We start from the raw sequence: 15,330 nt of genomic DNA on the forward strand, positions 1-15,330 counted from the left end.
CATTGCGAATGAACGCGCTCCATGCTTGCATAACCGAGGCTTTATCTCGCTTTTTGTTGCCACTATCCCATCGATGCTTTAGAAAAGCATTGAGATAAAAATCTTCATCAGCACGAAAGTTTTTCGCGCTGGGATCAAGGCCGTGTAGCTTTGTCGCAATAAATAAGGGATATTTATTGTATGGAGAAGTTTCTCCAGACAAGCTATTAATTAACCGTTCTGGCAAAAGCCACGGCTTCTTCTCAGGGGCGAGATGGGACATTTTACTGTCTTCACTCCCCTGAGTGGTACGAACTGAGGCAGGGGTACCACAAGAACTTTTCTTACGATGGCTTACGCCATCGTGATCACCACGCAAAGAAATATGTGCGGGTGACGGCACGGAAGACGGTGCTGGCGATGAGGAATCATGCTCGTCGTCGGAACCGAACATGCTGTAGCGAATGCTACCAGCACGTCTACTCGAATGAGCCCCCACATTCGAAGGCTCATAGTCAGCCGTCTGACAATGATCAGGCGACTGTTCTGTTCTCCCCGAGTCGGCCATTTTGTCCGACTCGCATTCGTAGTCGACCTCCGAGGATGGGTCATATTCACGTGGTGTATCACCACGTGCACCTGCAACATTTAGAGTTGCTGAAGAAGATGACACTACGGCAGACGGAACGTCTGCCGCAAGAGACAATAATGCGTCGCTCGCGGCTGCATGAACCGCAGCCGAAGGCGCCGCACTATTCGCATACCGCATAGACTTGTTAACCATGTGATGGAATAAAAATGATGAATCTGACCAATCAACATCGTTTTTAATAAATTGGTTTGTAGTGACCACTCCACCCAATGACAGTCAGAGTAATTGTCGTTTGAATGATGGGCGATGTAACGGGGTGTATCGTTACATGAAATTAACACTGAAAGGTTGTTAATTAATATATTATCTAAAAGGTAGAGAATATTTGGAGAATATTACTTTAAATGGTTATATTCTAAAGCCTTATTCATTAGAAGATATAGACCATTATATTTACTTCCTCCGCGGTCCAGTCAGCGCTGGACGCGCGCAAAGAGAAAGACAGATAAGACTTTTAGTACATATTTGTATTATTTTATAATTAACTAAGTATTAAGTAGATAGAAAGAAGAACTTAATTATATCAAATACAGTTTTCATTTGACCCTCCTTAAAGCAACTGTTTTAAAGAGAAGACTTCCTCCGCACGTACTAGTGTACGTGAAGTGACGTGAGGCACAACTCGCACTGAGGCAGTGCGAAGTGGACTGGTACTGAAGCAGTACAAGTCATTGTGCCCCGTTACAGGCAGGCAGCGTCGAAGTTTGACCACTCGAATAACTTGAGTGCTACAAAACAAGGATGTTTGCTACAAAAGCAACATCTAAGAAAGTTTGAAACGCTTGTCTATAAGAAACAGTGCAAAAGCTCTAGGTCGACTGGAAAGTTGACCGTAGAGGAAATCGCAGTGGTTGCGCTACCACAGCTTGAGGCAGTTGGGGAAGATACTCTTCAAATAAAACTTGAACGGCTAAGTCCCTAAGAATCTGCGGGCATAAATTCCCAGAAACCTGTGGTCAAAGGCTCCCAGATATCTTTGGAAACAAGCTCGAACGAGGAAGCTGAGACACTAAATGTCTCAGTAAACAACGGATCAAGTGTAGGCCAATCCTTCTTTAAAGATTAGATCGAATCTTATTATGTATATTATCAGAATCCGTACCGTTCGAGTTGCCTAAGGATAAAGGCACTCGACATAAAATCGACCTGACACTAGGTTTGAAATACTGTTTCATGAAGCAGTATTTATAGCCTCGTGAACAAGTATTAGCAATCGACAAATTCTTCGCGGGCCACTTGGCAGCGGGCATGTGATGGAATACATAGCTATCCGCCCTTCTGTGTGCGTAAAGCAATAGAAGAGTGGCGGATTGTGCGTGCGTTCGATAAATTGAACGCTGCAACGGTACCAGCTCAAACGCCGATGCCACGAAATGACGCAAGCATTGATGGTATTTCAAAGATTACAATTTTTTCGTCAATGGATCGGATGGATGGATTATATCAAATCCATTTGTATGAGCAGAAAATTTCGTTCGAAGCAGTAATTTCTCCAAGCGAAATGCTTCGGGAGTGGCTAGTTATGCCACAAGAGCTCAGGAATGCCCCTGCGACATTTAACAGATGTGTTTTTAAATCTGTTGAGATCGGGGCGGGATTTTGCACCGAGTTGTTTTGATGACGTCTTCGTTCATAGCAGAGCCTTAAGCGGAAATTTGGATTTTAAAATACATCGTACCCACGTCGGAAAGGATCTTACACTTATGCGTAAGCATAAGTTGTATGTAAATCTCAAAAGTGTATTTCGTTTGTAGCGAAATGCCACCTTTTTAATGCATCGTGGGTACGCCCTGATCTGGAAAAGATCAAGGCGATCACCGACTGGCCTGTGCCAGTCAATGTAGAGGGATTTCGAAAGTTCTTCGGCTTAGCACCGTACTTACAACAGGTACTCCCACACTTATGCCAGATTGACAGTACATATTTCTTCTTTGTTAAAGAATAATGTAAAGTGGTCATGGAACGCTGGTTGTCAGCGTTCCTTTGAGGGTATCAAGCAAAGCTTAAATGCAAGCGTCAATCATGGCGATTGCGAACCAAGACAGACCAGTCCATGTGGTCTGTGAGGCCAGCAATTTTGCAATCGGCTGTGCGTTAAGGCAATATGATACAGATGGTGCAGAGTGCGCCGTCTGCTAGCCTTCGCGTCAGCTTCAACCAGTTGCTCTGTGCATGATAATGATCTTCTTGCCATGAAATATGCATTTGCTAAGTTAAGGGTCGATCGCTTGGGTGATAGACCATTCATCGTATATACGAACCATGCGTCTTTACGCACGGCCGTACACAGTCCATACCTCTCGCAAAAAATGGCGAAGGGTTGTCTATCTTTGCGGAATATAAATTCTCTGTGAGTATAAACCAGGACGACTTAACGTCGTCGCTGATACCCTTTCGCGCCGCCCCAATTATAAGCCGTCTGCGCGAAACAACAGTGAGGATAAGCCCACTATTGTAACAATATATGTTCCGTCGTCAGCATTTACTTGGCGTCGTTAAATGAGCCTATCCGGAAGATAAGGCTCATAATAGGTTGATGGATTACCTAACACATCCACAAGCAACCTTGAAAGGATTATCGAAATTGTATCCAATGCGAATGATACGTTGATTCAATCAACATTGAAGTGGACAAACTCAGTAATGGCGATAATGCTATTAATGACTTCATTAGCGATGCTGAAAGACTCAGCATCGAAAACAATACTATTAGTGAGAACAATTATGCTCTCACTAATGAGAAGAATGACATTTCCGCAGTGCGCACCGGTCGCACCGAAGAAAACAACAAAACTGAGCCGGCACATGAATTCCTACTGGCTAGAGAAGCATTGGTCTGTTTTGCACAGAATTCCATCGCTGATGCGGTGAACTGACTGAAACGAAACTCTGACAAAAATGAAAGAGCTAAAATCTTTCATTTATCTAGGCCTATTGTCTGCGAAAAACCTAACCAAATGTGTAATGACGAATGTGGGCGGTAATTTATTACTGCCCAGGTAATCCGCCTGTTTCGTGGACTACATCGCCAATGCAATGCGTACACGATCGAGCTGCATCGTAGGAAACAAACGCATCCTACATTAATGTCGGGCGTCTCCGCCCGTATTTATTCATTCGAGGGATCTTCCGATTCCGAATTACTCCGGAACGGTCTGAGGCGTCTGCCAAAGACGGATGGTTCTGAGCTAAAGCATGATAGTAGTCTAGTTCTCACGAACTAGACGATCCACTAAATCTTCCAAGGATGCGGTCTTTGACGAACTATCTCTAGCTCGTTTTGAAGGGACTAATGTGCCCGTTCGTTCGCCAGTCAGACCCAACTTCAGCACAATATATCAACTGGTCTCGAAAGACATAATCGACCGTCACCGGTAACTCGCGATGATGGGATCGCTCATGGTCAATGTTCCCTCTTATTTTTGAAGATTTGATCCATGTCCCGATGTTGACTCGGGTTCGGCAAACGAGACGAACCCTCTTTCCCTGCTCATCCACATCCATTTACGGATTCGAGTAATGAAAAGCGTTTCCTTGTTGAACGCTTCTCGAACCACCGTGAGGTGAATTAGATTCGAGCGAATCATCTCGTTTGTTGGCGAGGGTATCTACACGTTAACATGAGCCAACGGGAGAGAGATTGCGGTTTGCTTCTGAAATGAAGCCTTGGTTGTTCGTTAAGGGCAACCTAACGCGTTTGTCTGGTATCAATACATGTTTCGTTATTTGACTTATCTAGTCTTCACAAGCCTGGTGAGGACGAAACGGAAACTCCATCGATGCTTTTTTTCGGCATCAATGGCACACATGTAAGCGGGCAAGGATGTCACTCATTTGTTCCAAGCTCGGAATGCATTTGTACAAAATGTGCAAAGCAGAGGCGCGAGGCCTGGCTTGACAAAAACTGGATGCTTTCCGTGACCGCTTTTGAAAAAGGACCGTAGTCGGTGCACGCTACAAGCTGCATCGTTTGTCTAGAGAGGCTGGGATACCTTGCCTCTTGTTGATTTTAAGGGTGCAGGTCATGCCTTTAAGGAGAAAATTGCCTTTAAGACCCTCATTGGAGGACGCTCGTCTCTTGTGAGATCTTCGAAGGGATTGAGAATCTCCAATCCTTTTACGACCGCGGGGAGCACTCGGTCTCTGATGGACCCTCCGTCGAGGAGGATGGGTCTTGTCGAAATGTCGTGCGAGGTTCCCAACTATCATGCGACGCTTACACGGCTATCGGCGCGATCCCTAGAATCACTTCGTCCCTGGTAATGCATACTAACACCACTAGTAGCAAGCTTACCGAAGTGACTTTTCCGATCACTTCGCTCCTGGTGATACATACTAAGGTCACCAAAGTTATCGTCGTCCATGGAGTCATCACAAGATGACTCCGCGCCAAAATGGGCTGACGAAGTGTCAAACAACCTCGTCATCACCTTACAGGTTGTCAAGTTAGGTCAACGGGCATGGACCTGGTAAATCCGGAGGCCATAACATTTACCACGGAGTCGGGCAATGACACCGACTCGGCTCAGTCACCTACAATGAAAGTAAAATATGATTTTTTTCACGCAGTAGACGCATTAGCATTTACTGAAACATTTGTATCCTTAACAGCTAAACTGAGCGGTTTGGCTGCCAGATTTGCTGCCTCATAGGCGACACGCACGGGTATCGTTACCATGCGCAAACGCATTGTATTCAAAATTAATGTGCAATATAATTGGATTTTGTAAATAAGAAACCAATTAATAAATGCGAAAGTTCTCAGGGGGAAATATAATAGCATGTCTCTGTCACTCCTAATCAGTCACTATTGCGACTGTTGGTTAGGGAAGGCCCGAGAAACAAACATATTTCCTATAAGAGGAAGAACTCATATTATTTTAAGTACGAAATTTGGTGGAATTGACGCAATTAAACATCAATTCTATTGATTAGGTGATTTAAGCTTGAATCAACCCCGCCAATTATCACAAGAAACGATTGTGCAGTGCGTAAGTAGGCGCCATACATAGTTAGTTACTTATGTAATAAATTTAGTAGTAGATAGAAGATCGTTACGTAGGAACTTAATATATTAATATAGTATTACTTTTTCATTATAAAGCCTAAGAATTTACCTTTAGTAGCTAAGACTTCTTAGCTACTTAGAACCTTCCTCTGCACGTCGTGTACGTGAAGAAGTCGAGGCGCTCCACCTTCACAGTAATCAGTGTAGGTTAACTAGAGCTGTTACCAGTACTAGCAAAAAGAGCCCGTTACAGGTTTTGTTGGACTTATAGGGTCGTAATGCATACTTAGCATAAAATCCACCACATCTTCGACCATTATGCTGCATAATCTGTTGCAGTGTTGCCAAATGCTCTATGAAGCCGCGTAGTGATCTTGGGTGACAGTTGTAGCGGTGTTCTGGCCCAACAATGCCTCGCATGATTCTAGTGTCCACAGTTTGGCCTGTCCAGGTCGTTGTTAGCGCCTGCCAACACCCTTATGCGCAGGGGGTATGCTGAGAAAATTGCCGAGGAGTCCCTTATTGACCCTAACCTGGCAGAGTTTTTGGCAACTGGCGTCTTTCTCCCGGCCTAAAAAACAGCTTCAGTTGCGGAGGTGCGAGTCGAAAATTGACCTAGACTTGATATTCAGTGATCTCGTTATGATGGCTCCACACTTGTTTGAGTGTTTGTCGTAACACCGCGTGCTGGAGCTCGTCTTGTTCTGATCTTACGTTGATCTTCTGTAATAGACCCGTGACGCCTTTTTCTAGCTCCGCTTGTGCCCGTCGATATGGTTACTTAGGTACGCCTGCAGCACTAGCCATTTTGCATTTTTTCTTCTTTTAGCACACCGATATCGGTCGCTACATCTAACGGCATCCCTCCTGTCTCGTCGACTCGCCAGTGTATTCCGTTGGGGGCTTATGTGAGGCCTATCGAGTGAGACTTATTCCCGTTCTTGTCGACATAGTCACCATGAACCGACCCCGGCAAGACTTTATTCCACGAGTACATATTTTCGAGATCGGGTGAGTGTCTGAGATCTAAGTTCTTTCCTGTCTCGCATTTTGCTGCAATGGCCAAGCCTGGGCATCTAATGTTGATTGACATTACCCACCGCCCATGTTATTGTATCGTATGGTGCTTGGTGATCCCTGTCGCCAATGTGATACGAACCCCGTGTAATATAAGTCCCGTCCGTGCCAAGAGGAGCTCTTTGATGAGGCTTGACCGTACTGTTTTGTTCATTTGAATGGTCAACTTGCGTCTTTTGCCGTCTCGAATCCATGAGTTGTCGTTCCATAGATACATAGGCCAAAATTGCTGCATTTCATCGGAGTCCACCGAAGACTGTAGCGTGCATAAATTGCCCTAAGTTACACAAACCCGTTAAGTACACTTAGAACACTTAACAGGATGGTCAATTACTTCATGTGAAGTACTTAGACCTGCCACAGGATGGTCAATTACTTCATGTGAAGTACTTAGACCTGCCACTCGGGTGTGGATTACATAGTGACCCACCCTTGTGTGTAATGCACATAGGTACTTGTTAACCTTTATGTCACTTTCCTTAAACCGATCTGACCTAAACAATTTTTTAGTAAGCATTTGAAACTTCTTTCCCATTTTACGGAATTCTCCCACTCAAGAAATGTTAGTCTTGCCGTTCTGTGCGATTGTTGATGTCACGAACCCCGCTTTTCGAGTGCAAGTGGACAACACGATACAGTCGGCGGACTGAAAACGAAGATAAAGAAAAAGAGCAGGGACATTACGGCTCCGCGAAGGATCTGATGTATTTCCTAGCAAACAAAGACCATGAGCTCCTTTTTCATCACTCACTTCGCCTTCTTGACCACCAACCTAACAGTCCCTAGCATCAAACCCGTTAAGAACACTTGGTGTGCTTAACAGGATGGTCAATTGCTTCATGTGAAGTACTTAGTCCTGCCACTCGAGTGTGGATTACATGGTGACCCATTCTTGTGTATGTGTTTACTATAGGTGCATTCACATTGCAAAGGGATGACGGCTGGCGTCATTCGTAACCCGAGAAAATCAAAATAATACGCTCCAATGTAGGGGTGTTTATCGACAGAGGTTGCATCTATTGATTAGATAATAGATTTTATATTTAATTTGATTAAATATAAATCAGTCTGAATTTTTTCAAATGCGCGCGTGGAGCCGGATTACCGCTTCTGTGACGTCACTTAAACCAAGGCACTTAGTTCGTTGAGTGAGGGTCGCTTAGGCGCTCACCAACACCCTCACTGCGCGTGAGAGACGACGTTCAAACCGCTTCCTCGCTGTGCTAAGAAGTGTATTAAGTAGAGCGTGGCTGCAATAAGACGTACCCACCTCCAGAAGTACCCAAATGGTGACGTGTTTCATCTATTGTGCTTTACAGGTAATTGGTATCGACACCAGTCCTATTACACCTGTGCCTTTTGGCGAGTAAAATTATCCAGGGTTTACCTTATGCTTACTGTAATGGGGCACACATCGGTTGGAGAACCTTGATTGTGGTACATTTTCTTAATGGGTAAAATACCCTTTTATTCTAATCTAGAATAGTTAAAAACTTAAAATCCCATTTGTTATGGGTAACTAATGTTGTCGCCGCCAGACATGTATCTGGCGGCCGAAATCTAATTTAAATTAGCTAGGGTAAGGTTTTAAATTAAATAATTAAATGAAGTGCAGTTCCCCTTTTGATCTTAAAGCGTAAGTGCCTTCCTAAGGCTTGCGCATTGACCTGTAAGAGATAGAAGCCTTTCTAAGGTATATCCTCTTGGACACTAGTTGCCACTTGGTTCTACGAACCCTGAATTCCTTGAACTAGGATTCCTTAAGCTTTGATAGCTTGTACGACTCCCTGAGTTGTTAAATTTGACTTTTCAGCATATTTTTTTATGTTTTTCTAAGTAGTTTGATAACCATCAAACTTGCGTTCTTTCGGTTTGCGAAACCTAGCCGGGTGCATCGTCATCTGTTAAAAGAAACATAAAAGACCAAAAATTATATTTCCGTTAGAAATTTAGCTGCTGATATTTAAAAGACAAATTATGAAATAAGACTATACTTTCATGGAAAATTTTCCATTATTTATCGTCTTGTACTATGACTCCTATAAAACGATGCCGCACATCACATTTGCATAAAATAGCAGGATGTGGGATAATTCCCGTCAATTTAGAGATACATGCATTATTATATATTCATTATTCGAATAAAAAAATACAGCCTCAGAAGATAATTATCATGAGCACCGCAGAGCCATGGGACTTCGCCTGGATTAAGGTGACTGTGCAGAGCCTAGAGACTTATAAGTCTGCACTCGAAACGGCGGAGGTGCGATAAAAAGTTGCTGCCCTTTGCTCTGGCATCTCAAAATACCATGCCAAAAATTGCTCAACTATAGTTCCCAAGTTTAATTTTGGCGGCGCTTAACGAGCTATTAAAAAATCCGAAAGCAAATTCATTGCAGCTGCAAGAACTAATTGACGGCCGTAAGTAAACTTTATAACTACCACTGCAGCTTTGACGCTGGCGTATATTGTATAGTGTTGGAAATGATTTCTTTTCCCATTGATTTGGAGCTACCCCATGACACGGTGATGAAGCTGCACTCAACTCGGAATTGGGCCATTCAAACACTTCTTGAAGCTCAAAAGACTCAGTCTCATAATTTCAGGGAGCTCATACTGCAGCCTCACATGTTGTCGAATTCTCTGCGGCAGATGCAGACAAAACTGTTCAAGTCGGCGCCATGTAGACCGATAGACGTGCAAATTGAGATTTATCAGTCGTTGCTCGCAGCTGTTAGAATCGCGGATGAAAAGAGTAAACTTTCCGATGTGATGGAAATGTGTGCATCTATGTTGCATATTGACGAATATTTCTTACAATTTGCTGAATCTGCGCTGAATGGGAGGTTAAAGATTCTGTCTTTTGGTCCAACTTTTCTTCAACGGCTCTTCAGCCGATCATTTATGCAATTGCAGGTAGATGAGGGCACGATGGTGCAAAAAATACGTTTATTCGATGCTCTATCGCTAGAAAGCCAAGCCTGCGTATGGGCAAACCATCTTCCGAGCTGGTGGTCACACTTGCAGAAATGGATGCTGGAAGCTCATCGGACTCCATTTAACTCGATCAGCGCTATAGTACTACCTATTAATCGAATGTTTCGAGGAAGTGCCTCTCAGTCAGAAACCCCAACATTATGTCAGTATTCACAACTTTACGTGACATTTGTCGAGTGGTGTCGGGATCACGTAGACCTTCTTTCATCTTGTCGTAGCATGGAGGTTATCAATGCATTATCGCAAAGCACACGGCCACAGAACGCTGCTGAGCTGTTTAATCGTCAGTTGCTGACCCAACTGCCGCCGATGAATCGATCACGCGGTTGGTCACAAAGCCAACGAAAAAGCGTTTTTGTCACAATTGGTAGTGCTCTCAAGCGGCTACAAGCAACATGTAGCACTTCAGATATCATGTGGCAATATGAGTGGATCGGGATTCTAGAACGGCCCTATTTACTACATGAAGCACTTGAAGCGATGTTTAATGGCGAGTTAAGCAGCAAAGAAATCGATCGAAAGGCCGGCGACAATCTGGCCGTAGAGCATTGTGCCGCTATTTTTTTTGGCTGGTTTTACTCCTTTACTCGCATTGAGACGGTCGATAAAATCACTGCATTAGTTACGACAGTATCGTCTAAGCTCAAGGTCTCTAGTATCTTAAATGGAGCTCTATGGTTAAACCAAAATCGGGCTAAATTTGGGTGTCTTCCATTACTGCGGCTACGGCTTGTTTGGTTTTGGCTTTTACAAAGTATTGACACCGAACTGTCGGCTCAAAGTGAAAACAGATCCATGGCGGCCGAGACGGACGTGCTAGAGTCGATTGAATATATTTTCCGACGCTTCACTCCAGTAGCGACAAAACAGTAAGAAAATTGACACTAGGCATGGCTTACTGCACTCACAACCTCTATGTTGCCAGGGCCTTTCAATCGGAATTTGTAGTGCAGTTGCTTGTTGAATTAGAGTGGCGGGCAGCGAATGCGAACACAAAAACAATCGACAGTTTCTTACGCCGAATTGCGCCGCTTTGCGCTTGGCTTACTAAAGTCGTGCGCTTAATGCAACATGAAAATCAAGCTACGCACGATAAAGACAGTAGGAATCGAGGCAGCAATCACAGAAATGCAACCAGCGATGTGCAGCATGTGATCGAGCGACTTGCACAGTTTTCAATAAAATAGGTGGTAGTGCTCTCAATTATCGACATTGTTGTCAACGCTAACGTAATAGTTAGGTAATGAAGCATTTCAATAAAACTTTACAGCTTTAAGACGCCCTCCGACTTTTGGATCTTCAAAGAAAAGTCCAGGCATGAGTAGCCCTGAGTGAGGAGACCCTGACTGATTATGTCCACGTCAGGCGACAAATACTGGCTGAGCGTCGTGGGCGTGATGCCGCCACTGGCTTCGATAAGCAGATGAGTAAATTGTTTCTTCAGTTCAGCGGCCGTGGCCTTAAGATGCTCTGGCTCGAAGTTATCCAACATTATAATGTCAGCTCCAGCCTTTGCGGCTTCTTCCGCTTCCTCAATGCGACGGCACTCAACCTCGATCTTCATTGAGAAGCCGGCAGCGATCTTGGCTCTTTGCACAGCCTTAGTGATGCTACCAGCTGCCCAAACATGGTTGTCCTTGAGCATCACCATCTGCGATAGATCATGGCGGTGAGTGGAGGCGCCAGCAACCAACAACGCGTACTTCTCCACAAGGCGAAAACCTGGCGTCGTCTTGCGGGTACCAGCCACGTGGCCATTCCAACCGAGTGCACGCGCTTGCTTTACAGATTTCCGAGCCTGTGTGGCGATTCCACTGGCACGAGTAATGATATTAAGCGCTGTACGCTCGCCCAGCAGTAGCTGGCGGCACTTTCCTTTGACAATGGCCACTGGCACTTTACCGCCCAGTACGCTGCTGGGTTTCACCTCTTCGCCTTCTTGCAACAGCCACTCGACAGTACAATCAAGAGAGCGAAACACTTCTGTGAAAAACGGAACGCCAGCTAGCACACCTTCCGATTTGCCTAGTAAAAGCGCCGTCTCATGTTCCTCTGTGCAGCAAAAATAAGTAAAAGATTGTGCCGGTCAAATGGACAAAAAGACGCACCGCCGACCACAAAGCCACCGACATCGAAGGATGGGATGTCATCCTCTAGCCATAATTGCACATGTTTGGTCCAGGATGGGGGCAACAGGTGCGCGAAATTGTTCGTCTGATCAACCATAATTTTATCGTTCTCGACGAACGCAATGGTAACAATGTTGTCATTTTTTATGTCCCGAAGCGAAATATTTTTGAGAAAATCTGCTGGATATGTAAGCAATAATTGTTGGGGTATGACAACACACTGGAAAATGGAAAGTAAATTCGTTCTTATAAAACCCTCATACATGTAACGTACTTAATGTTACAACTTCGCTTGCTCTTCTTCTTGTGTCATTCACGACAGTAACCGCCACATCAGCACGACAACGAACCGTCGCCTGATGTTCCACCTTCAACACTCCTCCTCGACGAGAAGTTTCCAATATTGGTCTTGGCCACGAGAAATTGAAACTTCTTTATCGAAATTGTCTTGGTCAGGAAATCAGCGAGCTGTAACTTGGTTTCAATACACTCCAGCTGAATTACCTTGTTCTTGACTTGATCACGGACAAAATGATAGTGTAATATTGTATCGTTACATGAAATTAACACCCAGAGGTTGTTAATTAATATATTATCTAAAAGGTAGATAATATTTGAAGGATATTACTTTATATAGTAATGTTCAGAATTCTTATCCATAAATAGGTATAGACCATTATATGTATTTATTCCGCAGACTAATCAGCTGTAGAGATAAACAAAGAGAGAGACAGATAGGATAAGATAAGATAAGATAAGAATTCAGCTGCACGTTTAGTATTAGCTTATAATTAAGTTAGAGTTAACAGATAGAAAGAAAAGATACTTAAATATATTAATATAGTTTTCATTTTACCCTCTTTAAGCTAGTTACCTTAAAGAGAAGTCTTCCTCTGCACGTACTAGTGTACGTGAAATAACGTAAGGCACCACTCGAAACTGAAGCAGTGCGAAGTGGACTTGTACTGAAGCAGTACAGGTCGTAGTGCCCCGTTACACCTGGTAGCACTTTGTAGTCCGTCCAAGGACCACATTTCCTTCATGGGTAAAATACCCTTTTATTCTATTAAATAGCTAAATACTTAAAATCCCATTTGTTATGGGTAACTAATGTTGTCGCCACCAGATATATATCTGGCGGCCGAAAATCTAATTTAAATTAGCTAGGGTAAGGTTTTAAATTAAATAATTAGATGAAGTGCAGTTCCCTTTTGATCTTATAGCGTTTTGTGCCTTCCTAAGGCTTGCACATTGATCTGTAAGAGATAGAAGCCTTTCTTAGGTATATCCGCTTGGGCACTAGTTACCACTTGGTTCTACGAACCACTGAATCTCTTGAGCTAGGATTCCTGAAGCTTTAATAGCTTGTACAACTCCCTGGGTTGTAAAACCCATTAGATCAATAGAACTTAGTGACTCTCTGAGTCTAAAAGTCTGCCTCTGACTTCAGGAGCGAGGTAGCTCCGCTACACCTGGTAGCACTCGTAGTCAAAAAATCTAAGCCTGAGTCTTTACAAGACTAAACCCTCACGAAAATGGAAGAGATTCCAGAACTGTCAGAAGCGCAACGCGCCGCTTATGGCAAGCTCAAAACTTTATTTGGGCTTGAACACGTGGAATTTATTATCTCTTAGGGACCAGAGGTCCTGCATGCAAGGCTTCAAGCCTTCATGCGATACGAAGTCTTCCTGATCGGTCAGGTACAGGACCACTTAGCGGCATCTATGCCAACCCGATACATCTCGGTACCTGACTCAGAACCGAGGGCTGCTTACCCTCTAGCTGTAAATGTGAAGACATTTGAGGAAAAAGAGGGGGAAACTCCCTTTTTGGATAAAGCAGGTGGTAATGTTCATTGATTCCGCCCTTGTTCTTAACAGAACGGAAAAGGCGGCTATGGCCATTTCCAAACTCGGAGGTAGAGCTATGGAGTGGGAATTATCGTGCAGTACGTTCATATATGACGCTTTTCCCTCATGAGATTCGCTGAAACAGCAGATGATTTGAATGTTTGCACCGCCTGATCCGGCTTTTCGCATGCGAGCACGGCTCCTAGCGACTCGACAGGGTAAACGAGCCGCCCCTACGAAATTCGCGTAAAGCTCGAAAGAGCTCCAACTCCGACCTACAGTGCACTGGACTTAGTCGATGGTTATTTATGACTGTTCTTGCGAGCTAGCGATATCCCGCTTACAACGGTTAGCACCCCAAGCGGTATGTTATGGGAGTGGTTGGTTATACCACAAGGGCTTTCCAACGGCCCGGCAACATTTAGTCGTCTAGTAAAGCAACTGTTTCGGCCTCATCGAGGTTATGCACAGACTTATTTCGATGACATTTTTGTCCATTGTCCTGCGGAGCAGGGTCGATCGGATATGGAAAACCATTAAGACCATTTGCGAGCAGTGCTCGAGTGAATGCGCACAAATAAATTGTTTGCCAATGCATCTAAATGCCTTTTTGGCGCAGACAAACTTCCTTTTTAGGATGCTTCATTGGATAGCGAGGACTTAGAGCGGATCCCGCTAAGCTAAAACCATAGTAGATTGCCGGTTCCTAAAAACCAAAAGGATGTGCGTGAGAGGTTGGGTCTCGCCAATTATTTCCACAAATATAGCGAAAATTACGCTGATATGGCTAGGCCATTATCTAATCTCCTTAGGAAGGATAAAGAATGGTGCTAGACTAGCACCGAACATAATGCTTTTCGATCAATAAAGGATATTCTTAACCATGCCCCGATCCTGGCACTGCCAAATCCAAATAATTGGCCTTTCATTGGCGTCTGTGACGCATCGGATTTTTTTATTGGTAGTGCTCTGTTACAAACAGATGTTGATGGGCGTAAACGTGTTATCACGTTCAAGTCTAGACAGCTTAAACTGTGGAAAAGATTTATTCAGTTCATGACAAAGAGTTACTTGCTATGAAGTATGCTCTCGTCTAATTCAGATTGCATCTGCTCGGCTCTAAGCCGTTTGTGATATATACAGATCACGCGTCATTACGCACGGCGACTAAGTCGCCCCATCTCTCACAGAGGATGGCCCGATAACTATACTTTTTCGCGGAATACAACTTCAAGGAGACGTATAAGCCTGACAAGCAGAATACTTTGGCCGATGCGTTATCACGCAGGTCGGATTATGAGCTCTCTCATTTAACGACTATCATGTCGCCTATTCCTGAATTAATCCGTTCGGCTTACGCCAAAGATGAACAGTGTTTAGCTCTGGTACGAGCTCTAAGGAACTTTGATTCAGGTATTAAATTGCCAGCACGTTTACGTGCAGGGTTACATCGATTTCTATCAAAAACGACATGTTGCTTTATTGAACAGACACTGCGGACTCTTCGCGTGTCGTTGTTCCTCATGATGGAGATTTGAAGTATTCATTCCTATATAAGGCACACGATACTGCCCTTGGTGGTCATCTCGGTAGGAAAAAGACCTACGGCTCTGTAAGCCAGATTTATTGGTGGCCCAA

At 44.1% G+C, this 15,330-nt stretch overlaps 2 protein-coding genes across 2 annotated transcripts; one reads left to right on the plus strand and one right to left on the minus strand.

Annotated features, from left to right (window-relative positions):
• Positions 1 to 8,889: 8,889 nt before the first annotated feature.
• CCR75_002156 (uncharacterized protein) lies at positions 8,890 to 10,900 on the plus strand (the record flags this gene model as incomplete). The annotated part of the gene is made up of 4 exons (XM_067960255.1): positions 8,890 to 8,979; positions 9,050 to 9,137; positions 9,193 to 10,582; positions 10,639 to 10,900. 4 exons carry the CDS (start codon positions 8,890 to 8,892, stop codon positions 10,898 to 10,900), a joined length of 1,830 nt encoding a protein of 609 aa, XP_067816264.1.
• A 77-nt stretch (positions 10,901 to 10,977) lies between these two features.
• CCR75_002155 (uncharacterized protein) lies at positions 10,978 to 11,939 on the minus strand (the record flags this gene model as incomplete). The annotated part of the gene is made up of 2 exons (XM_067960254.1): positions 10,978 to 11,765; positions 11,822 to 11,939. The coding sequence occupies 2 exons, from the start codon at positions 11,937 to 11,939 to the stop codon at positions 10,978 to 10,980; spliced, it is 906 nt and encodes a 301-aa protein (XP_067816265.1).
• Positions 11,940 to 15,330: the final 3,391 nt, after the last annotated feature.

This window comes from Bremia lactucae, linkage group LG4, assembly GCF_004359215.1.
Source record: "Bremia lactucae strain SF5 linkage group LG4, whole genome shotgun sequence".
NCBI classification, from domain to species: Eukaryota; Oomycota; class Peronosporomycetes; order Peronosporales; family Peronosporaceae; genus Bremia; species Bremia lactucae.